The following is a 24,594-nucleotide window of genomic DNA, read 5'->3' as shown; positions in this document are numbered from 1 at the left end:
GATAAAATGGCCACAATTACAAAATACCCAGTTCCACGAGATATTAGAGAACTCCGAAGTTTTCTAGGACTAACGGGGTATTACAGAAAATTTGTCCGTAACTATGCAAAAATTGCTAAGTAAATAACAAAATTTCTAGGAGGGGAAAATAAAAAGGTTTCCAAAAGAATGTCTACAAAAATGTCAATACAGTATGACGAATCAGCTGTACGAGCCTTTAACGAGCTAAAAGAGAATTTAACAGCACAGGTTGAATTAGTTCAGCCAGACTATAAGAAAAAAATTTTTTTTAACAACAGACGCATCAGTATTAACACAGGATAATAAACCAATTACTTTTATTTCAAAAACATTGAATAAAACGGAACAAATTTATGCCACAAATAAAATAGAGTTATTAGTCTAGTATAGGCTTCACAAAATTTACGAAACTATTAATATGGAGTAATTGTCATATAAATAAAAACGGACCATCAATCCTTGTCTTTCACAATTTCGGATAAAAATCGTAGAAATGAAAAGACATCGTAGAAATGAAAGCTTTACCACAAAAATAATATACAAGCCCGGAACAACAAATGTTTAGCCGATGCATTGTCTCGAATACAAATAAATAATATTACAAACAGCGACAAGACACACCGCATTCCGCTGAAAGTAATTTTGCAAATGTAATACAGGAGACCCGTAAGCCGTTAAGTCAGTTTGTAAGTTTTTGACAAGGCAAGACAAATATTCGAATATGATACAGTTGAGAATTTGGTAAATACATTAAGAAAGTATCTTCCACCTAACACACCGTTTGGAATTCATTGTTGTTTAGTAGATTTGTATCATATTCACGTATCTTTAAAAAATAATTTTAGTAACAAATTTTTTTTTACACGAATATTTCTTCAAAACATTGAAAACGCAGAAGATAGAGCTATAAATATTATATAATATATATATATAATGTATAAGAAATTGTAAAAATTGCAATGAAAACAATTATAACAGACACACAATTAAAATTCCAATTGGAGAAGCCCCAATACCAACGAAAGGAGAAACCTAACATATTGATATATAACACATGGGCTGAAAAGTCCCGGGCCTTATAATGAAAACACGGTTTTTTTGGTTCAAAATTAGCTTTATTCATCAAAGTAATCTCCATCAAGAGCAACGCAATCATTCCAGCGCCGCTCTAACATTTCAATACCAATTTTGTAGAACGATTTATCTTTTGCCTCAAAATAGGCCTCAGTTTCAGCGATAACCTCTTCATTCGTGGGAAATTTCTTACCGGCGAGCATTATTTTCAGGTCTGCGAACAGCTGGTAATCGCTGGGAGCCATATCTGGCGAATACAGTGGATGTGGGAGCAATTCGAAGCTCAATTCATGTAGTTTTGTCATTGTTTTGATTAACTTGTGACACGGTGCGTTGTCTTGATGAAAAACAATTTTTTTTCGCCATATGCGGTCGTTTTTTTGCAATTTCGGCCTTCAGACGCTCCAATACCGCTATGTAATATTCACTGTTGATGGTATGTCCTTTCACAAGATAGTCGATGAATATTACACCACGCACATCCCAAAATACCGAGGCCATAACCTTTCCAGCCGATTGTTGTGCCTTCGGGCGCTTTGGACGAGGTTCACCAGTTGCTGTCCACTCAGATGACGATCGCTTTGATTCCGGAGTGAAGTGATGGATCCATGTTTCATCCATTGTCACATATCGACGGAAAAATTCCGGTTTGTTAGGTTTAAACATGGCAAAACCCTGCTCGGAATCATCAACACGTTCTTGTTTTTGGTCAACAGTGAGCAAACGCGGCACCCATTTTGAACAGAGCTTTCTCATAGTCAAATGCTCATGCAATATAAAGCCAACATGTTCTTTTGATATCTTTACGATGTCAGCTAACTCACGCAACTTCACTTTTCGATCATTCAAAACGATTTTGTTGATTTTCTTGATGTTTTCTTATGTTACCGCCTTATTTGGACGTCCACTGCGTTCTGCATCATCGGTGTCTCTACGACCACGTTTGAAGTCAGCAAACCAACGTTTTATTACTGTTTCTGATGGAGCGGAGTCTCCATAACACTTTTCAAGCCATTCCTTCGCCTGAACGGTATTTTTCCATCAAGGAGCTGCGTAAAATTAAAACACGAAATTGTTTTTGATCCATTGTTTTAAAAATAACAAAAGTAGCGTCACTCTTAGCACAATAACTCACAAACTAATGAATAGAATATAATGAAATTTTAACAGTTGTATTCTGAAGGTTAGTACTAACTGTAAAAAAGGTGACTGCAATAAGACTAGCGCCATCCATGTGTTAGGCCCAGAACTTTTCAGGCCATGTGTTACTATGCGAAAAGTCTAATTTTTATAAATTGTATTGACGCGTACTCAAAATTCCTAGTAGATAAAGAACTTCAAAATAAATTAAACATCGATAATAAGTTCAACCATTTCCATAAGTCAAAGTACTTATGAACTATAATGAACTAGCTTTACCTCGCCCCAATTTAAATTATTTGCACAAAGCCGTACACATAGATAATGTTAAGGATTAATAAGTTATTTGTATACCCGTTACTCGTAGAATAAAAGGGTATACTAGATTCGTCGGAAAGTATGTAACAGGCAGAAGGAAGCGTTTCCGACCCCGTAAAGTATATATATTCTTGATCAGGATCACTAGCCGAGTCGATCTAGCCATGTCCGTCTGTCCGTCTGTCCGTCATGTCAGGCATGCAGATTCCTGAGATTCCTGCGCAGCGCAAGTTTGTTTCAGCAGAGTGCCACGCCGACTCGAACGCCCACAAACCGCCCAAAACAGTGGCTCCTACAGTTTTGATGCTGTTGCTAGGCGGTTTGTGGGCGTTAGAGTGGGCGGGCACTCTGCTGAAACGAACTTACGCTGCGTAAGAGGCTGAGGAATCTGCACGCCAAATCTTAATAGCCTAGCTCTTATAGTTTCCGAGATCTCAGCGTTCATCCGGACGGACAGACAGACGGACATGGCTAGATCGACTCGGCTAGTGATCCTGATCAAGAATATATATACTTTATGGGGTCGGAAACGCTTCCTTCTGCTTGTTACATACTTTCCGACGAATCTAGTATACCCTTTTACTCTACGAGTAAGGGGTAACGTTCCATATACCAATATAGACAAAAGAATTCTTAACTATATATTCATTCATTAAATTTAATAATACCAAAATATCTACATCTTTACCTATTATTAAATACAAAAATATATTAATAACCAAAAACAACGGCCAGAATTTAGAGATCGCTTAAACGAAATTCATAAGAGAGGGGAGAGTTGTCCAACCCATGAAACTGTTCCACTTATGGAATTTATAATCATATTTTTGAATTCAATCTCAGCTTTATTGCCTTTGCCCTTGTTTAAGATTCTGACTTTTCCATTAAATTCGAGGGCCGCGCTAGGATGTCCTTCTAAGATAAATAATCCAATTGTAAAGTAAACACAAGCTTCCGTTTAAAGCCCAATCTCTCACGATCAAACCGCAAACTTTTGCGTTCAAATTGCATCGCGAAGTACAATTTCATTTCACAACGGGAAGCGGGATTTCACAACAGAAGCTTAAAATAGAAAAGCTTCTGGCCGATGTTCTTTGGATAAGATTTTCGAATAAAAATGGCAGTCTATTTCGGATTGAAGCCGCGATCGGTCATTCAAAAAAGATTGAAAGTAAAAGTGACTTGTGTCTTGATGTCATAGTGAGTTAAGTGAATTAAAGTCTATCACCAATAAAATAACAATGAAAAATAAAAAAATTTATTTTTCAAAGTCAACGACTAATCATAAAATTAATTTGTATGTATTTGTGTGTGTATACAAGTTAACACACCCGGTTCCCATGAGGAGAAATTGTCGATTTGCAGGCCGTATCCAGTGGCCAACATGCGCAGTAAGGAAACTGCCGACTCGACACTCTGGGGGCCATCGCCCGAAGTCCGGCCAAAAACACTCACGCAGCAAGTGATCGTCGCTGGCCAGGTGCTAGGTGCTGACCCGGTGCTTTAGCGGCAGCGCTGGAAACACTCGCTCAGCGAATGATCGCCAATCCAAACAACTAATACAAACGGTCCGAAATAACTTACAAATATGCTTTTACAGCTATATGTGGTAAAATGAGATTCTCTTAAATGTATTTTCTTTATAAAACCCACTGATATTCTTTTGTAACAAAATGTTTCATTTGCTAATAAAAGACAGCTATAGCACATTTTCTTCTAATGAGAAACTATTTTGAAATTACAAACTAATTTGAAATTACAAACTAATTTTGTTATTCTCGAATTGTAATTGCATTCCTATATTTAAACAAATACATATAAGTGTTTAAGCAAATAGTTTCACGGCTTTCGCTCACACCTTTCCGCTACGTTATTATTAATTAAATATAGTTATTAACTAGTACCAGTCGAAAAATCCAAAAACATAGTTTAGAGGAAAGTCTTACAGAAGTTGTAAAATTTTTAAATAAGGAGATAAGAGTTCAATAAAATATTTACATTGTGGAATAGGTCTTGAGGAAACCAAAAAAAACAAGGAAGAACTCTATAATCGAGTACCTCGACTATCAGATACCCGTTACTCGGCTAAAGGGACCAAAGGGAAATGGAGATATGCAAGCAGCAAAGCGAGTTTGAAATGCGCCACCTACCGGCGGTAGACAGACTTAAGCGTTATGGGCGTTAGAGTGGGCGTGGAAAATATTTTTTTGGATCAATCGATAGGTATTGACGGGACCAATACATTTCAGTTAAAATTTTGTATCTATCATATAAATTGTGGGTGCCACAGGCTTGGGCGGTTTGTGGGCGTTAGAGTGGGCGTGGCGTATTCGCGTTACAAACTTGCGCTGCGTACAAGGCTACGGAATCTAAATTTGAGATCCCAATTCTCTATCATTGATAGTTTCCGAGATATCGACGTTCATACTTACTATTTTTTGAAGTTTGTGGGCGGTTTGTGGGCGTCAAAGTGGGCGTGGCAAACCTTTCTTTGGGTCAATCGATAGGTGCTGATTGTGGGCGTCAAAGTGGGCGTGGCAAACCTTTCTTTGGGTCAATCGATAGGTGCTGATGAGAACAGTACATTTCAGTGAAAATCTTTATTCTAGCATCAAAACTGTAGGAGCCACTATTTTGGGCGGTTTGTGGGCGTTAGAGTGGGCGTGCCACTCTGTTGAAACAAACTTGCGCTGCGCAGGAATCTCAGGAATCTGCATGCCTAATTCCAGTATTGTAGCTCTTATAGTTTCCGAGATCTCAGCGTTCATACGGACAGACGGACAGACGGAGATGGCTAGATCGACTCGGCTAGTGATCCTGATCAAGAATATATATACTTTATGGGGTCGGAAACGCTTCCTTCTGCCTGTTACATACTTTCCGACGAATCTAGTATACCCTTTTACTCTACGAGTAACGGGTATAAAAACCCACCAAAACCTCTACCTCTATGGTGGTATGGAAATTAGGATTGCTTAGATTTAATTTAAGTAGCCAAGATAGAAGCAAGTCAAAAGAATTGGATTATATAACGATCTAATTAGGAAACAGCGAATAAGTCTGTGTTATATAGTGTTGTAATTTAATGGTTTTACTAAACCCTCACTCATCTGGACAGCTATCGCGTCCCATAGAGGGAGTCGGGTTAAAACAATTTGTAAAATATTCGAGAATAAGCCAAAAATACCAATCTGTTTGGCAGACGAGATTTACGATTTGACGTAATCGTTAAATGTTCCGTGGCTTCTTTTTGTTACTCCTAAAGTAATGAGGGTGATCGTTGGATGTTTTGTTTTCAATGTGTAGATATATACATTGTTCGTACCCAAAGGTACTCAACATGACCACACCCAACAAATCAAGCAGTAGCCAAGTTGGGAACAGTACCAGGCGCTCAGTAGCACTCACTGAAGATGAGAATTGCTGGTCAGCATATTATATGTCTCACTAACTTACCATCTCACCGTCACAACGATACGCTGACTCGCCAATGCAGTCAGCACATTTGCGGTGTCAGCCGAGCCAACTACGCAACTGCTACCATAATCATAATTCCCTGACCTACTTTAGAATATAGCTTCTTTCACTAACCATTACACTAAGCTTCCGTGTTCCAAGTAGAATATAAGCAGGTATCAAATGAAGAATAAATCAGTTATCAACACCTCATAACTCCGCGGTTCTACTTCCTACCTCTAGGAATAGGGCTCGTAATACACTATCTCAACTAGCAGCTAACCACGTTAGCTCAACCTCATCGCAGTTCCCGCATCGCCTGTGGTTCGGCATTACAGTAACCATCGTTACCATTGCCGCGACGCGATCGTCCTGCAAGTGTCTACTTCGGTTGGGCACAAACATACATAATTCATGTTTTCTGTTCCCATGTCCGTAATAAATGTATTTATTGAACCGTACTTTTGTTATTTATCTGATACTGGGATGGCAACAAGGTGTTTGGTTACGTCACAAATTGGGGTAACTGGATATAGCTTCCATTTTCTCTTTAATTACACTAGCATACAGCCAAAAGAGTTAGCTCACCACTTTTTCAAATTTTCCATATGATCGTTCTTAAGATATTCGTGAAAAACATGTGCCACGCCCACTTTTATCGTAAATATGAACGTGGATATCTCGGAAACTATCAAAGATAGAGAATCGGGATTTCAGATTTAGATTCCGTAGCTTTGTACGCAGCGCAATTTTGTTACGCGAATATGCCACGCCCACTCTAACGCCCACAAACCGCCCAAGCCTGTGGCGCCCACAATTTTCATGCTAGATACAAAATTTTAACTGAACTGTATTGGTCTCGTCAATACCTATCGATTGACCCAAAAAAAAAATTGTCACGCCCACCCTAACGCCCGTAACGCTTAAATCTGTCTACCGCCGGTAGGTGGCGCAATTCAGTCTTGGTTTGCTGCTTGCTTATCTCTATTTCCCTTTGGTCCCTTTAGCTGAGTAACGGGTATCTGTCAGTCGAGGCACTCGACTATAGCGTTCTTTCTTGTTTTCTTTTGAGTTTTACTACCTTAGGAAAAATTGTATAAGTCATTTTGAGCGCTTGACACATTAGATTAGTTTGTCCTTTAAATGTTAAGACCAACTTTTCAAAAATCGGTGGCAAATCGAAAGCGCTATGGTTGGTTTAGTAAAAGTATTCCATTTCATAACATCACATTTTTCCTTAAAAAAAGGATTGCTATGATGCTGACGTCAAATTTTTCACATTAATTGAGTTCTTACAAGACTAAAATGTGCAAGAACTCGATTACAAAAATGTTGTATATATGCGGAAGTTATATATTCATCGGAAGAAAATGCAGTGATGAACAGGAAGAAAAATTTCATGAAGACATCTCCACATTCGAAAAGCGTTATGACGGTTTTTGGAACGAGGAAGGATGAGTGACTACTGCTGGATGCAACTTCGGGAAGATTCTTCTTCTCACAACCGAAACAGTTCAAGGAAAAAATCTTCTTCCGCTTCTAAGCAAAAGTAACAGTCAATGGCATCTCTTTCCATTTCGAAAAGAAGTTAGCCGAGATGCACATGTGCCGCATACAGATTTGGGAGTCCATAGCTTGCGTAAATTTTTTCGATTCAAACCCAAAATACTGCTGAAAAGGGCTTAATATAGGTTCCGTTATATTACTGAATTTTCTTCCGCTGGATTTATAGCTTCCGCATACGTAACAAAATGTGTTTATCGAGCGCTTGCACATTTCAGTCTTGTAACCACTTACTTAACATAGTAATCCTTTTTTCGAGGAAAAATGTGATGTTATGAAGTTAAATACTTTTACTAATCCAATCAGAGCGCTATCGATTTGCCACCGATTTTTGCAAAATTGGTCTAAACATTTAAAGGACAAACTAATCTAATGTGTCAAGCGCTTCCTAAGATAGTAAAACTCAAACGAAAACTAGCTATTTCAAAATAAGGCTAAAAAAATTTTAAGTTTATGTATCTTCTTTGGTTAATAACTCCGTTAACTGAAGTCCGATCCGAACACGTGATATGTCTTTAAAAAGGTAAATTCGTGTACTTTTAGATTGTATTAGCTGTCAAACGTTTAGATAATTGGATTCTGTAATATTAGCTCTTTTATGAAGCAACAGCGAAAAAACATGCATTTCACGAATATCTTAAGAACGATCATATGGAAAATTTGAAAAAGTTGTGAGCTAACTCTTTTGGCTGTATGCTAGTGTAATTAAAGAGAAAATGGAAGCTATGTTCAGTTACCCCAATTTGTGACGTAACCAAACACCTTGTTGCCATCCCAGTACCAGATAAATAACAAGAACTGTAGCAAAAGCTTTATTTGAATCCTTTATTTTAAAGTACGGTTCAATAAATACATTTATTACGGACATGGACATGGGAAAAGAAAACATGAATTATGTATATATCTATACATTGAAAATAAAACATCCAACGACCACCCTCATTACTTTAGGACCAACAAAAAGAAGCCACGGGACATTTAACGATTACGTCAAATCGTAAATCTCGTCTGCCAAACAGATTGGTATTTTTGGCTTACACTCGAATACTTTACAAATTGTTTTAGCCCGACTCCCTCTATGGTACGCGATAGCTATCAAGATGAGTGAGGGTTTAGTAAAACCATTAAATTACAACACTATTTAACACAGACTTATTTGCTGTTTCCTAAATAGATCGTTATATAATCCAATTCTTTTGACTTGATTTTTTTTTTAAATTAAATCTAAGCAATCCTCATTTCCATACCACCATAGAGGTAGAGGTTTTGGTGGGTTTTTTTTTTTGGTTTCCTCAAGACCTATTCCACAATGTAAATATTTTGATGAACTCTTATCTCCTTATTTAAAAATTTTACATCTTCTGCAAGACTTTCCTCTAAACTATGTTTTTGGATTTTTCCACTGGTGCTAGTTAATAACTATATTAATTTAATTATTAATAATGTAGCGGAAAGGTGTGAGCGAAAGCCGTGAAACTATTTGAAATTATGTCAATCGATAGGTATACTGAAACAAACTTTCGCTGCGTAAGAAGCTCAGGAATCTGCACGCCAAATCTCAATAGCCTAGCTCTCATAGTTTCCGTGATCTCAGCGTTTATCCGGACAGACGGACATGGCTAGATCGACTCGGCTAGTGATCCTGATCAAGAATATATATACTTTATGGGGTCGGAAACGCTTCTTTCTGCCTGTTACATACTTTCCGACGAATCTAGTATACCCTTTTACTCTACGTGTAATTGGTATAACTAGCCATTTCAAAAAGGCTAGAAAATGTAAATTTTGCTAATGTTTGTGCCTAACCGAAGTAGACACTTGCAGGACGATCGCGTGGTGGCAATGGTAACGATGGTTACTGCGATGCCGGATCACAGGCGATGCGGGAACTGCGCTGAGGTTGAGTTAACGTAGTTTAGGTGCTAGTTGTGAAAGTGTATTAAGAGCCCTATTCCCAGAGGTATGAAGTATAACCGCGGAGTTATGGGTTGCGTTGATAACTGATTCATTTGATACATGCTTATATACTACTTGGAACACGGAAGTTTAGTGTTATGATTAGTGAAATAAGCAATATTCTAAAGTAGGTCAGGGAATTATGATTACGGTAGCAGTTTGCGTAGTTGGCTCGGCTGACACTGCAAAATGTGCTGACTGCATTGGCGGGTCTGTGTACCGTTTAGTCGGTGAGACGGTGAGTTAGTGAGACATATAATATGCTTATCAGCAATTCTCATCTGCAGTGGGTGCTACTGAGGGCCTGGTACTGTTCCCAACTTGGCTACTGCTTGATTTGTTGGGTGCTGGTCATGTTGAGTACCCTTGGGTACGAACATTCTCCCCCATTGAGGGGTACCCTCAGTTTAGGCGTGATGTCGGTCAGCCCTTGGCCGAATTGTATAGAAAGCACCTATCAAATCATTGACCGTGGAGGATCTTTCCTTGAGCTGCGGAGATTCATGTTTGTGATTAAGGTCCTTCATATCTTCTTGATGCTGCTTAACACCCCCCTTTGCGATAAAAGTGATATTACCGTGGGGACTGAAATTGTGCCCTCGTAGAACTTGATCATTTGGCACGTCTATGGTATGTGAACCTTCTGCCACACAACTAAGATATTTCTTGCTTAAATTTAAAAATGTTGAACAAACGATTTCAACAAATGTTGAAATCGGACGCTTCAGGCTGTTTTATTTCATGATCCATCAATGCTAAGTTCGTTAAATTAATCCCTTCTTTTTCGAGAGAAATCTTTTTCTGCCGTTTGCTATCTCCTACCAAAATAGGGTTGATTTCCGTATCAGATGAGGTTTCTTTATTGAGAAAACCTGTAATTACATAACCAAGCCTTGTGCCTTGTGCCAAACGTTTATTGGGTCCTTGTTCAAGAAGTTCACCGGATATTACTCGAGAACATACATCAATCCCTAAGGTTAGGTCAAAGGGTCCAGGTTGCCGAAAGTCAGGATCTGCTAACGGCAGTCCCTCGGGAATATTAAGATAGGTTGCTATCGGTACTGACGGTTGGTCTGTAATGACTCTGGGAATAATAAATACCTCTTTTAGTGTTTCAAAACCTGATGTAACTGATGAGAGCTTTAGTGTTGATCTCATTGCTGTTGTTATTTTTCCTCCGATTCCAGATGTATCAATCGGTGAAGACACTTCCTTAAGCGATAGCAGATCTGCCATCCTCCTCGAGATAAGATTCACCTGTTATGCAGTATCTATTACTGCGCGACATGTTTGTAGTTCACCGGTTGGCCCTTTTAATGATACCTTGGCGTCCGCGAGCAGAGAATATCTTCTAGGGTTGTCGTAGCCTGCAATGGTTGCTGCGCTGGCCACTGGATTGCTAGTCGGTCCTTGGTGTAGCAGTGAATGATGCCGTTGCTGGCAGACACGACAAGTGGCCGGTGATCTACAGTTTTCAACCTTATGGGCTGTAGACAAACAATTTTTGCATGCTCCTACTTGAATAATGGATAGGCGCCGCGTTTTTGGGGTCCACTTCCTGGATACAGCTACATGCTCTAAGATTATGTGGTCCTAGGTGACAAATCTTACAGCTTTCTTCGTTGTGAACTGACTGATGGCGGAGTGTTGCTTTAGGTTGAGCGCTTATCGTCTCCAGCATGCAAGCGCGCCTCTCAATAAATGTCAGTACACTCCTTAACGTTGGAATTTCCGTTGGTGCATCCGCTGAATTTTTCAGTGCAGCTAGAGGCTGCTGGTCTAGTTTTCTTCTGAGTACTCATTGAGTTTTTGATAGTGTAAGGCACTTAGTTGGCGCGAGGAGCAGTCTATAGGCTTATAGTCAATGATTTTTGCTATGGCGGCGTATAGTAGTATTTTTCCGTTCTGGTACCTGGCCTTCAATCGCAACCAGGTGTCGTCATAGCCACTCTGTGAGGAGGCTGTGTCTGTCAAGACGTTCCTCGCTTCACCACGAAGCGAACTCTGTAGAATATGTAGTTTTTGACTGGCCGAATATGGTTTATTATGTACCATTTCCACAAAGAGATCATGGAACCGTGGCCAGTCTAGATACTCGCCGTTGAACTCCGGAATGATAATTGGCGGAAGTGCCAAGTTTAGGCTCATTGACGCGTCGTTTTCTCGAAGCAGGTTCATTTCGTATTCCTTGTATAATGTGTGGAATTGGCTAGCAATTCGTCGTAGGCTTGCCTCAGTAACGCCCAAGTTCGCCGAAGTTCGTCTGGGGGCCTTCGGAAGTCCGCTTCCAGTCGGCATGTTGTCCAGAAAGATTTTCTGATATTTTTCGACCAGCTCCTTAAGTGCTACTAGTCGTGAAGAGTACTCACTTCCAGTGGGTAAGGCCGCTTGTTGGACTTCTTCATCTAGGTCGCAAAACCGCTGCCAGAGATCGTTTAGCTGATTTAGCTAGATACCCGATGCAAGACCTGTCTGTAATATTAGCTAATTTAAGAAAGGCTAAATACTTCTAAACAACTGATTTTGAACCTGGATTCCACCAAATTTTAATGGAGGATTCAGATATTGAAAAACAGCATTTTCTATTAACAACGGAAAATTTGAATTTTTACGAATGCCTTTTGGGTTAACAAACGCATCCAGAATTTTTCAAAACTCTAAACAAGACTATATACAACACTAAAAGAATATACAAAAAATTTTAAAACTTGCAATGAAAATAAATATAACAGACACCCCATTAAAATTTAAATTTTAGAAGCCCCAATACCGACTAAAAATGGAGAAAATTTACACATTGACATATACTATGCGCAAAGTCTAACTTTTATAACTTATATTGACGCGTACTACAACTTTCTAGTAGTTAAATAAATTCAAAATAAATAATATATCGAAAATAAAGTAATGGAACTACTTCAACATTTTCCCCAAGCCAAAGTACTTATGACAGATATTGAACCGAGTTTTACATCTGCCCAATTTAAATCTTTTGCACATAGGTGTGGATTAACTTAACACTACGCAGATCCGAGGCACAGTACCTTAAACGGACAGGTTGAGAGGGCACATTCGACACTAACAGAATTAGCATGCTGCAAAAAAGAAGAATTTAATCTAACCGATTATTCAGAAATTGTAATTAGAGCAGCTCAGGAATATAATCAGAGTATTCATTCCACAACAAACCAGAAACCTTTTCACATTCTTTATAATAAAATCGAACTCGAAAATATTCCTCAAATATTGAAAAAAACTCAAGAGAAAATGCTAGAAACACATAATGATAAAAGAAAAGAAAAACAATGTCATATAGAACGAGTTTTTTATGAAAAGAAATTTGGAGAAAGAAATAAGCTTAAACCAAAGTATAAAAAGCAAATAGTTAAGGAGGTTATGCCTAATAAAATAAAAATTAACAGTAGAAACAGAATCATACACAAAGATAATATTTAGAATTAAAAAATTATTTTTTCTTTGCTTACAGAAAATGTATTCCTTAATTCCTATTTTATCATTCATAAAATATTGACAAGTTCTAAAATAATTGATTACTCGAAACATGAATTTTTTCTGTTCAAAGACAACAAGGATGTTCTTACCTATGAATCGTACAACGATTTATTCCACCTAACTAATTTAAGTTTTTATAAATAAATAATAAATATATAATCAGATAATATAAAAAGAGATTCAAATGAAAGGTCACAATGGGAAATTATATACTACATAGAGGTAATCGAATTAATTTTATCCCAGTTAATTTCAGCTAGATCAAAAAGGGGAATAAATGAGTTAGGCACCGTGTGGAAGTGGTTGGCTGGAACTCCGGATCATGACGATTTCATTAAAGTAAAAAATAAAATCAATGAATTAATTGAAAATAATAATAAACAATCTATTATCAATTCTAAATTGTTCAAAGAAATATAATCTATTTCTGAAGATTTTAAAAAGGTTTTTATTGATCAAGATTTGCCACTAAGAAAACATCGCTTACGATTGTTAACATTTGACCTACAAAATGTAATAGACCTTGCAAAAATTGAGTTTTTTAATACAACAATTTTAAGCAATGAAGATATTAACAAATATTAAGACACAAACAAAAGCCAGTAATTATCGCTGACTTAATGGATATCTCAGTATTCACAATCACACTGCAAAAATAAATTTTAATAATTTATATAAAATACCCAACAATAAAAAACAAATGCGAGATATATTACTCTAGAGCCATTTCCCAAACCGATGGAAAATTATTAATAAATAATCAGCATATTATATGTCTCACGAGCTAGCCGACCAAACCGCAAAATCGACAAGCAATATGCCCCTTATTTACACCCCAAACATCAACTTAACAGACATAAACAGGCACTTAAAACTCGAATTCCTAACAAGAAATAAACTAAACATAGAACACTGCAATCAATGGTATAAAAACATTAACAAAGACAATTCAAACATCGACAATTATTGCAGATCCTTCCATCCTAAATCGAGCAGACTCGATCAAATTAAAATAATACGCCTTAGACTAGGCCACACAAAACTTACACACGAGCACTACTTTAATCAAAACCAAACTTCACCCTGCCCCTTTTGCCAAGGCGACAATACCATACCCCACCTATTAAATTCATGCCCTTCACTCCTCCCTACAAAACTATCTATCTTCAAAAACACAAACCCAATAAATCTCCCCAATGAACTCAACCCAGATAATTTAGAAAAAATCTTACTTTTCTTAAAACCACAACCACAACCTATACCATAAAATTTAATAAAATACCCCAAATGTACATAAATAAAAATTTACCAACTAAGTAGCCAAAATACAACCAACAATATGTAATCAAACTAATAGACTTAATATCATTAACCTTAAAAGCCGAAGGCCTTGTTGCCAGTGCTTTACCAACTGTTAGTCTAGTTTTGTAAACTTCTCTATCTTTAATAATATCTTTAATTATTATTATCTTTAATAATAAATAAATAAATAAATAAACTCACCGTCTCACCGACTCAAGGGTACGCCGAACCGCCAATGTAGTCAGCCCACCTTGCAGTGTCAGCCGAGGCAACTAAGCAAACTGCTTCCATAATCAAAATTCCCTGACCTTCTTTAGAATATATCTCATTTCACTGTTCTAAACTTTCGTGTTTCAAGTACTATATAAGCATGTATCAATTTAAGAAAAAATCAGTTATCAACGCAAGTTAGAACTCCGCGGTTCTACTTTGCACCTCCGGGAATAGAGCTCGTTATCCGACACTATCTCAACTAGTTAAACGCAGTTAAACTACGTGAGCTCAACCGCAGAGCAGTTTCCGGCATCGCAGTAACCATCGTTACCATTGCCGCGACGCGATCGTCCTGCCATCAAAGCGTCCCCTCGCCAGCGACAAGTGCTCACTACCCCCTTGTCCCGCGGCGTGACCCAGAAGTGACCACTTCGGCTAGGCATAAACAAAAAGAATAGACATTAAACCTAATAATACCAAAATATCTATATAATTTATATTATTAACTTTAGTTATTATATATTTGATGTATTTACCTATTATTATTCACAAAAATACATATGTAAACAAAAAACAACGGCCAGAACTAGTAAAAGCTATTAACGAAGAAGAATTTTTAAAGGAACTAAGAGATCGCTTAAACAAAAAGATTAATGATGAATCGGGACGATCAATTTTAGAAGGGGGGTGAGTTATCCAACCCGTAAAATTGCCTTCGACGATATTAGCTATACCTTTGTTTAAAATTCTGCCTTTGCCATTAAAATCGAGGGCCGCGCTTGGCTGTCCTGCTAAGATAAATAAGACAATCGTAAAATAAACACAAGCTTCCGTTCAAAGCCCAAACTCTCACGACTGAAGTCCAAACTTTTGCGATTTAAGTTCAGATCATATTGCGTTCCAATTTTCAATCAAATTTAATCGGTCAGCATAATTTCTTTCATAACGGAATGCGACATTTTCAGCATAAGCTTTTAATTTAAACAAAAATTAAAGTTTTAGGTGCTTGAAAAAGAATGGCTGCAGGCTGAGGTTCGATGGATAAGATTTTAGAATTAAGGAGTCAGTCTATTTCAGATTGAAGTCGCGATCGGTCATTTAAAAAAGATAGAAACTAAAAAGTCTTGTGTAGTTGTGTGTGTATTGTGTAATAGTGAGTTAAGTGAATTAAAGTCTAACAACAATAAAATAAAAATTGTAAAAAAAAATATTTTTTTTCAAGTCAACGACTATTTACAAAATTAATTTACATGAATTCTTTAACAAAATGCGACCGGGATTTTTTCAGAGCAAGAATACCCAACATTAACCATGGTATAAAATTTGTTTGTGCTAAGCAATTAAAGCCACCGCGAATTCGAAGGAAACGCATCCTTCTACCTGTTACATACTTTCTGACGACTCTAGTATACCCTTTTACTCTACGAGTATCGGGTATGATTATCTTACAAGCAAACTAAGCGAATTCGTAATAATATTATTGTAAATACATTGTCAGCACGATAAGAGAAATCGGCTACAATTCTTTGGAACTTTTGACGTGACGTCACATGTAAGATTTGAATAGTTCGTCACCTTACCCTACCGTCACCTTACCCTACTCTCTTTTATATATATATATTTATAAACATCCTTGCAGAAGTCAATCATTCAAAGAAGATGATGGGACCTGGAAAGGTAACGATGACGGAAAAGTTGTAAATAATCAACCGCAAAGAGTCATGGATGACAGAAATGGAATGATGGCACAAGCGGGATATATCGGCAGGTAATACTACATTTTTAATAAATAGCAAGAAGAGAAGCAAAATTCGGCATGCCATTGTCAATTTAAACGTAAATTTATAAATCCCTCAAAAAGAGTTTGATTTATACGACCATTTTGTGCTCACCTATTGTCGATTCAAAGTATTGTTTTTTAAGTTTATATTGAGTGCTCAGATGTGCTAATTTTTTGCTGAAACGCTATTCATAACAAAGTCCGACTTACTTCCTTACAAAATCTTTAGCTTGCTTACAAGAAACAAATGAGAAACAAAATGTAATTTGAAAAGCTTTTTATGGCAGAGATTATTATCAATATCAGCAAATTCTCCGATCGTGGCAGCGATCTTTTTATACACCACAAACAAAGGGTAACATTGCCTCGCAAGTAAACTTCCAAATAAATTGTCCGATTTGAACAATATAAATATATATATATAATATAGTATATATGTATTGATAAACAAAACGAGATCCCATTTACACTTTGCAAAATCTTTAAAAATGTTCGCAACATACATATTTTAGCGTTATTAGCGTCTGTGGACGGACTGACAGACGAACATGGCTAAATATACTCGACTAGTAATCCTGATCAAGAATATATGATCTTTATAGGGTAGGAAACGACTTCTTCTACCTGTTTACTTTTCGGGGAATCGAATATACCCTTATACTCTACGAGTAAACCGTGCCGTACTGCCGAAACATATGCGCTTATCGTGTCTAAAGATATTTCGAAATCATACATGTTAAGGGAACACTATTAGGACAAGACTCGAAGAGATTATAAAACAAATGTACGGCACACACTAAACGTTTAATGGTACGAGTCAAAACAAGGAAGAACGCTATAGTCGAGTACCTCGACTATCAGATACCCGTTACTCAGCTAAAGGGACCAAAGGAAAATGGAGATATGCAAGCAGCAAAGCGAGATTGAAATGCGCCACCTACCGGCGGTAGACAGATTTAAGCGATGTGGGCGTTAGAGTGGGCGTGGCAAATTTTTTTTGGATCCATCGATAGGTATTGACGAGACCAATACATTTCAGTTACAATTTTTTATCTAGCATGCAAATTGTGGGCGCCACAGGCTTGGGCGGTTTGTGGGCGTTAGAGTGGGCGTGGCATATTAGCGTAGCACACATGCGCTGCACTCAAGCCTACGGAATCCAAATCTGAAATCCCATTTCTCTATCTTTAATATTTTCCGAGATATCCGCGTTCATATTTACTATTTTTTGAAGTTTGTGGGCGGTTTGTGGGCGTTAAAGTGGGCGTGGCAAACTTTTTTTCGGGTCAATCGATAGGTATTGATGAGAACAATACAATTCAGTTAAAATTTGTATTCTAGCATCAAAACTGTAGGAGCGACGGTTTTGGACGGTTTGTGGGCGTTAGAGAGGGCGTGGCACTCTACTGAAACAAACTTGAGCTGCGTAAGAAGCTCAGGAATCTGCACGCCAAATCTCAATAGCCTAGCTCTCATAGTTTCCGAGATCTCAGCGTTCATCCGGACGGACAGACGGAAAACTCGACATGGCTAGATCGACTCGGCTAGTGATCCTGATCAAGAATATACATACTTTATGGGGTCGGAAACGCTTCTGCCTGTTACATACTTTCCGACGAATCTTGTATACCCTTTTACTCTGCGAGTAACGGGTATAAATATTACATGGCCTTTGTCTATATTTACATAAGTTCAAAGTAACTAAGCAATGTAATAAAGTAAAATTTTTAATTTAGGATAACGAATGATGCTAGAGAGGACGAAATGGAAGAAAACATGGGACAAGTAAACACAATGATAGGCAACCTCCGCAACATGGCACTGGATATGGGTTCTGAGCTGGAAAATCAAAACCGTCAAATTGACAGAATTAATCGAAAGGTAAGCTGTTACTGAATTATAGACCGACTTATATTTTTATCACCAGAATGTAATCTTACGAACAAATATATTTTAAATCCTTACCATCAATTTGCATACCCTTTCAGAGAGTATTAAATTTTCTGAAGAAGTTCGCAACGTAGGAGGAGATTTCCGACCCTATAAAGTAGGAGTATAGGGCAGTGGTACCCGCTGGCCACACAAATGCAAGTCTTACATTTCGTTGTATTTGTGTGAGCATATGGTGCGTATAAGATAACTTGTGAAGTCACATGAAAAATTCCAAATCATTGAAGTCGATGGCCGAGTTCAGCAAAACAACATCAACAATTCATCAATGATGGAATTCATTCAATATTTCTGCTGAACGCACATGATTACTTATATGATGCAATTTTATGCGTAATTTTAATTTAAAAACTTTTGTTTGTAAAGTAAGTGTCAAGAACTTACGCTACGTGCTACATATATAATATTTGAACTTTTTAGTGGAATTTTTCATGTAAAATATTTTCCAACTTCGTCGTCATTATGTGCCATGAGCGTACAACAGAACCAATTTGATCACTGATCCATCAGTAATCAGTTATCAAGTTGTTCTGCTGAACGCGTCCGACTTATAATCCACTGTGCAATCATAAAACATAACCGCAACTTGGACTTCACGTAAGGAAAGTACTTATTAAAACTAGCTAAAGCCCATTTACATTTCTTTGGCTTAGTTATTTTTTACCTAATATAGCGAGTAAAAGTTTTAAATACAAATTTTATTTATAATGGCCTTATCTTTTAAGCCGGTTGAATTTTCAAACTCATGTCTTCAACGATTATATACGTATGAACCCGAACCTACTCAATTTATAAATGAATCGGCAGAGCCTGAGCGCAGATTTGTAGAAAAACAAGTCATGTTAATATATACAAGTATGTATAAGATATTTAGCAACAGTTATTGGTACTTTGTGCTTTTGCGCCTTTTAAAAGAGTCACCATCATAATTTTAACAGTAGCTTATAGGGTATCGTATGGAAAATTTTGTAGGGTACCGTTGTAGTATGTTTGAAATCAGGACGGTGTGAAATCTCTCAATTAGCCAACATACCTCAATCAAGGAAATATTTTTCACTCGTTATACCTGTAGTTATATCCCTTACTCTTAGAGTAACAGGGTATACTAGATGCGTCGGAAGTATGTAACGTAGAAGGAAGCGCTTTCGTCCCCATAAAGTATTTTTTATTTATCAGGATCACTAGCCGAGTTGATCTAGCCTTATCCGTCTGTCCGTATGAACGCTGAGATCCGGAAACTGTAAGAGATAGAGTGTTGGGACTTGGAATGAAGATTATTTTATTATATTTTGTTAAAATTGTAATCGAATTAGTCATTAAAAGGTAATAGCAAAATAATAATCCATTTATTGCAATTTAATCGAGATTCCACCCCACATGCAGCAAATAAGCTGTTTTCACTCATACGCCACCAAGCCGCTAGGGGCACTATAGGCTGGTTGGCACTCTAGGTTAAGTGGCACCATAGAAGAAGAAGATAGGTGGCACTATAGGCTAGTTATGTTCGTGAAAAAAGCAGAGTTGCTTTAAGCATATATATATATATATCTCCACCCCTCTCGAATTATTTATACCCGTTACTAGTTGAATAAAAGGGTATACTAGATTCGTCGGAAAGTATGTATCAGGTGGTAGGAAGCGTTTCCGACCCCATAAAGTATATATATTCTTGGTCGGGATCACTAGCCGAGTCGATCTAGCCATGTCCGTCTGTCCGTCTGTCCGTCCGGATGAACGCTGAGATCTCGAAAACTACAAAAGCTAGAATGTTGGGATTTGGTATGTGGATTCCTGAGATTCTTGCGCAGCGCAAGTTTGTCAGCAGGGTGCCACGCTCACTCCAACGCCCACAATCCGCCTAAAGCCGTGGCTCCTAAAATTTTCAACAAAAATTTAAATTTTAACTTAAATATATTGTTTTCACCAATACCTATCGATTGACCCAAAAAATGCTTGCCACGCCCACTTTAAAGCCGACAAGCCGCCCACAAACTTCAAAAAATCGTAGATATGAACGCGGATATCTCGGAAACTATCAAAGATAAGGAATTAGGATTTCAGATTTAGGTTCCGCCCACAAGTCGCCCAAACCTATGGTGCCCACAATTTGTATGCTAGATAAAAAATCTCAACTGAAATGTATTAGTCTCGTCAATACCTATCGATTGATTTAAAAAAGTTTGCCACGCCCACTCTAACGCCCATAACGCTTTAATCTGTCTACCGCCCACATAACCATATATTGAGATCGCGGGTAAGTGGCGCATTTCGATCTCGCTTTGCTGCTTGCATATCTCCATTGCTCTTTGGTCTTTGTAGATGAGTAACGGGTATCTGATAGTCGAGGTACTCGACTATATCATTTTCCCTTGTTTTTAATATATTTTATTATCGTGAACATAAGACGAAATACGAAAAGAAGCAATCAGTTAACCACTAGAAACTGATATTACCAAGTCTGAACAGATATACCAGTATACCAACATGAATCAGGAAGGCAAGGATGCCTTCGAAACGTGTTATAATTACAACATATTAAAGTCTTCTGTAGGAATGTGGTACATATACATTTTTAATTAAAAATGAATTTGTTTTAAATTAATTCTTAACTATCTAAACAAGAAAAATCGTCCAAAGGGGCGGTATCTCATCCAATGGTACAATTGGATGTTTTGAAAATATTCCGAAATCAGAGAAACATTAACTTGTGATATTTATTTTACATCTTTTTATGTAAGACATGAGTAGTATGGAAACTCGTTTTCTGGGACAATTAGCATATTAATGGACCCCCCCATTAATAATATCGTACATCACACTTTTTGTAAAATCGCTCGGAGTTACATCGGGAATTTTTCAGGTTATATTCGTCATTTCCAGTTTAAAAGTTTGTTCATTTCTGGTTTGTTTAAACACAACACCAAGATTCTTAGTAAGCAGCAACACTAAATCGTATTTACAATTTAACAAAACTTTTTTATAATCCTCAGCAAATCCCAACAAATGTTTTAATGGTACAGAAAAGTTAAATTGGGGTCCCGTAGAAATTTCGTCTCCACTGCTCCATCCGGAATTTTATAGATTTTGACTTTGAAGATTATCCAGAGATATATAATTTTTTAGGGTTGTTGTCATACCGACAAATCGTGTTTTATCAATCTCACATCCATTTATTTCGTACTTAATTTCATCCAAACAGTAAGCCATGCAACTATTTTAAAAAAAGTGGTAACATTATCAGTTGTAGGACCATTCGGTGAATCTTTTCTAATAATTCCTTGAAAATTAAGGTAACTTTCGTGAGGAAGCACGTACAAGTCTTGATTTTGGATAGTAATTCGAATTTCATCGTTTGGTTTAAATGTTTGATTATACGATGAATAAGTATAAAACTCTTTATTCGAAATACTCTCATCTGAGTAAACTTTTTCTCGAACATTTAAAATTTCGTGCATTGTTTTCCTTTTCACCTTTTTTATTATACTTAAAGTTTCAATCCTAACGACTTCAAAATAGTTTATTTTTCAAAGTAAGTGAACTTATTTTTACTGTTGATCCTCTTTCTATAGCTTTACAATTAGTAATGCTTGGCTGAGGACTTAAGCTACGTCTTTTACTATAAATAATCATCCTATTAACCGAATGTGCATGCGAATCGAAACGTTTTCACCACGTAAATTCACCAAATCACCGTTTTGATCAACTATGCCTATAGATAGTGTGCTTATTTCGTCACAGTTGATTGGTAACTAAATTACTGTCACAGTAACTGTCACTGTCATTTTATACCCAGGCGGAACATTAATGTCAAACTCATGTAACGTATAATTCGGTGTATTATCTACATATGAACCGCTGATTATATTACATTCCAAACGAATTGTATTAATTTTTAATATGTTCACAGTCTGATCTGATCGATGGGTTTTTGTAGAATGTGGTTCTAGTACTTTTTGATGGAAACCAAACAGTTGTCCAACCGATCTTACCTTATTAAAGTAAACTGACTCTCGCATGGTAGTTATTTTAACTTTAAGTTTATTATTATTTTTTTGAATTTTAAATGTATTTTTAAGGTTATAGTCTTTTAGTTTATTGTAAATGAAATCGGTGATATCATTCAATTCATATGATCCAGTTGGAATTGTAATAACCTTGTCACCGATGTGGAAGAGATTATTTTTTCATCAGTATTTAGAATCGAATTATACTTGTACATATTAAAATCGATACCGACCATTCAATTCGATTGGTGAAAAACAAAAATTTTGTATTTATATTGGAACTATTTCCATTCAAGGATAATGCAAGTGATCTAGACATATTGAAATCTCTTGATAAACTGTGGGATTGTAATTATTTAACCAAGCTTTGTATTGAAATTACTCCTTAAATCATAATAAATTGATCAAATCCTTTTCTATATCTTCTGTTATCCATTTCGTTATCCTTGCTTATTAATAGGAATCCCTGCTTGTCCTCCCAACATTTTTGACAAATTTTCACAAATGTTTCATAATTCTTATCAGTGTTAATATTGTCCCGATATATGTGAGGCATATTTTAATCATCTTGTTTAAACATTATAATAAAGTTGGCATTGTCACGAATCAGATGTTTCGGTATATGACTATATGTTTGACATAAATAAAAAGAGTCGATATTTTTATGTCGACCTATACAAAAATAAGATCTTATGTTATCTTGTTTTTCACAAGCTACGTCATCGAATATAGTAATGGAATTGTTTTTGGCTTCACTGGGGTCTAGTACACCGTCATTATGGGAGATTGTATGATAACCCATTCCTTTAATCGGTTTGATTAATTTCTCTAAGTACTCATATTTAGGTTGATATAAACTTTTTGAAAATATAAAAACATTTTCGAATTTTAATCCGTTGGGACTCTCTATTAAGCTTAACATAATATTAGTTATACCGCAATTCGAAGGTCCAACAATTAGAGCCCTTATTGTGTTCGGTAAGAGAGCACTATGTCGTGGCGGTAGTTTTTTCTCGTTTTCATCGTTAATATTTCTAACTAAAATTGTTTGCTTTTGACTTATTAAACGCATCTTTTAATCTTTGATGATTAAACATCAATAAAATGGGGAAACGTTTTTATAATCGCATCAGTCGTATTTTTAATTGTAAACACGGTGGTGGTTTTGTCGATAAGCTAATCAATACATTACCGTTTGAAGCCCATATTCCGGGATATAATTTTTGTGGACCGGGTACAAAGTTACAGAAACGGTTGGAACGCGGTGATCAAGGAATAAACCCATTGGATGAAGCTTACAAAGAGCACGATATTCCACATTCTCAAAACAAGGCATTGAGTGAACGACATAGGGCAGACTCCATATTAATTGACAAAGCCTGGTCGCGTGTCAAGGCACCAGATAGCAGTCTTGGTGAAAAAGCAGCAGTATACTTTGTTACAAATATAATGAAGGCCAAGAAAAAATTTGGTATGGTATTGAATAAAACTGAATGGAAAGGGAGGAAAAAGATAATGAAGATCAAAATGAAGAAGACAAACCTTTCGACTATTATTAATGTTACTACTGACATTAAAAAAACAAAAACCATTAGACATTAGGAGTGCAATTAAAGTTGCACGTAAATCAATTCATCAATCAATGTGTTCTAAGAAAAATGTAATGTAGCCAAAATTGGAGTTTTCTACCCATCGTGCCGATCTTGACAGCCCTCAGCGCTCTTGGTAGTTTAACAAGTGGTAGTGCAGCAATTGCTGTAACTTTGTACCCGGTCCACAAAAATTATATCCCGGAATATGGGCATCAAACGGTAATGTATTGATTAGCTTATCGACAAAACCACCACCGTGTTTACAATTAAAAATACGACTGATGCGATTATAAAAACGTTTCCTCATTTTATTGATGTTTAATCATCAAAGATTAAAAGATGCGTTAAATAAGTCAAAAGAAAAAAATTTAGTTAGAAATATTAACGATGAAAACGAGAAAAAACTACCGCCACGACATAGTGCTCTCTTACCGAACACAATAAGGGCTCTAATTGTTGGACCTTCGAATTGTGGTAAAACTAATATTATGTTAAGCTTAATAGAGAGTCCCAATGGATTAAATTTCGAAAATGTTTATATATTTTCAAAAAGTTTATATCAACCTAAATATGAGTACTTAGAGAAATTAATCAAACCGATTAAAGGAATGGGTTATCATACAATCTCCCATAATGACGGTGTACTAGACCTCAGTGAAGCCAAAAACAATTCCATTATGATATTCGATGACGTAGCTTGTGAAAAACAAGA

General features: G+C 36.7%; 1 protein-coding gene across 2 annotated transcripts in view; it reads left to right on the top strand.

The window, feature by feature from the left end:
• LOC119558776 (synaptosomal-associated protein 25-like) overlaps positions 1-24,594 on the top strand; it is a 191,986-nt gene that overhangs the window by 147,689 nt on the left and 19,703 nt on the right. For both annotated transcript variants that reach the window (XM_037872065.1, XM_037872064.1), the window contains exons 3-4: positions 16,196-16,324; positions 18,073-18,217. In XM_037872065.1, coding sequence (XP_037727993.1) covers positions 16,196-16,324; positions 18,073-18,217 — 274 coding nt within the window. The remainder of the gene's footprint in view (positions 1-16,195; positions 16,325-18,072; positions 18,218-24,594) is intronic.

Source organism: Drosophila subpulchrella, unplaced genomic scaffold (assembly GCF_014743375.2).
Source record: "Drosophila subpulchrella strain 33 F10 #4 breed RU33 unplaced genomic scaffold, RU_Dsub_v1.1 Primary Assembly Seq137, whole genome shotgun sequence".
NCBI lineage: Eukaryota > Metazoa > Arthropoda > Insecta > Diptera > Drosophilidae > Drosophila > Drosophila subpulchrella.
Note: the sequence above shows the minus strand (reverse complement) of the source record. Positions and strands in the feature narration are given on the sequence as shown.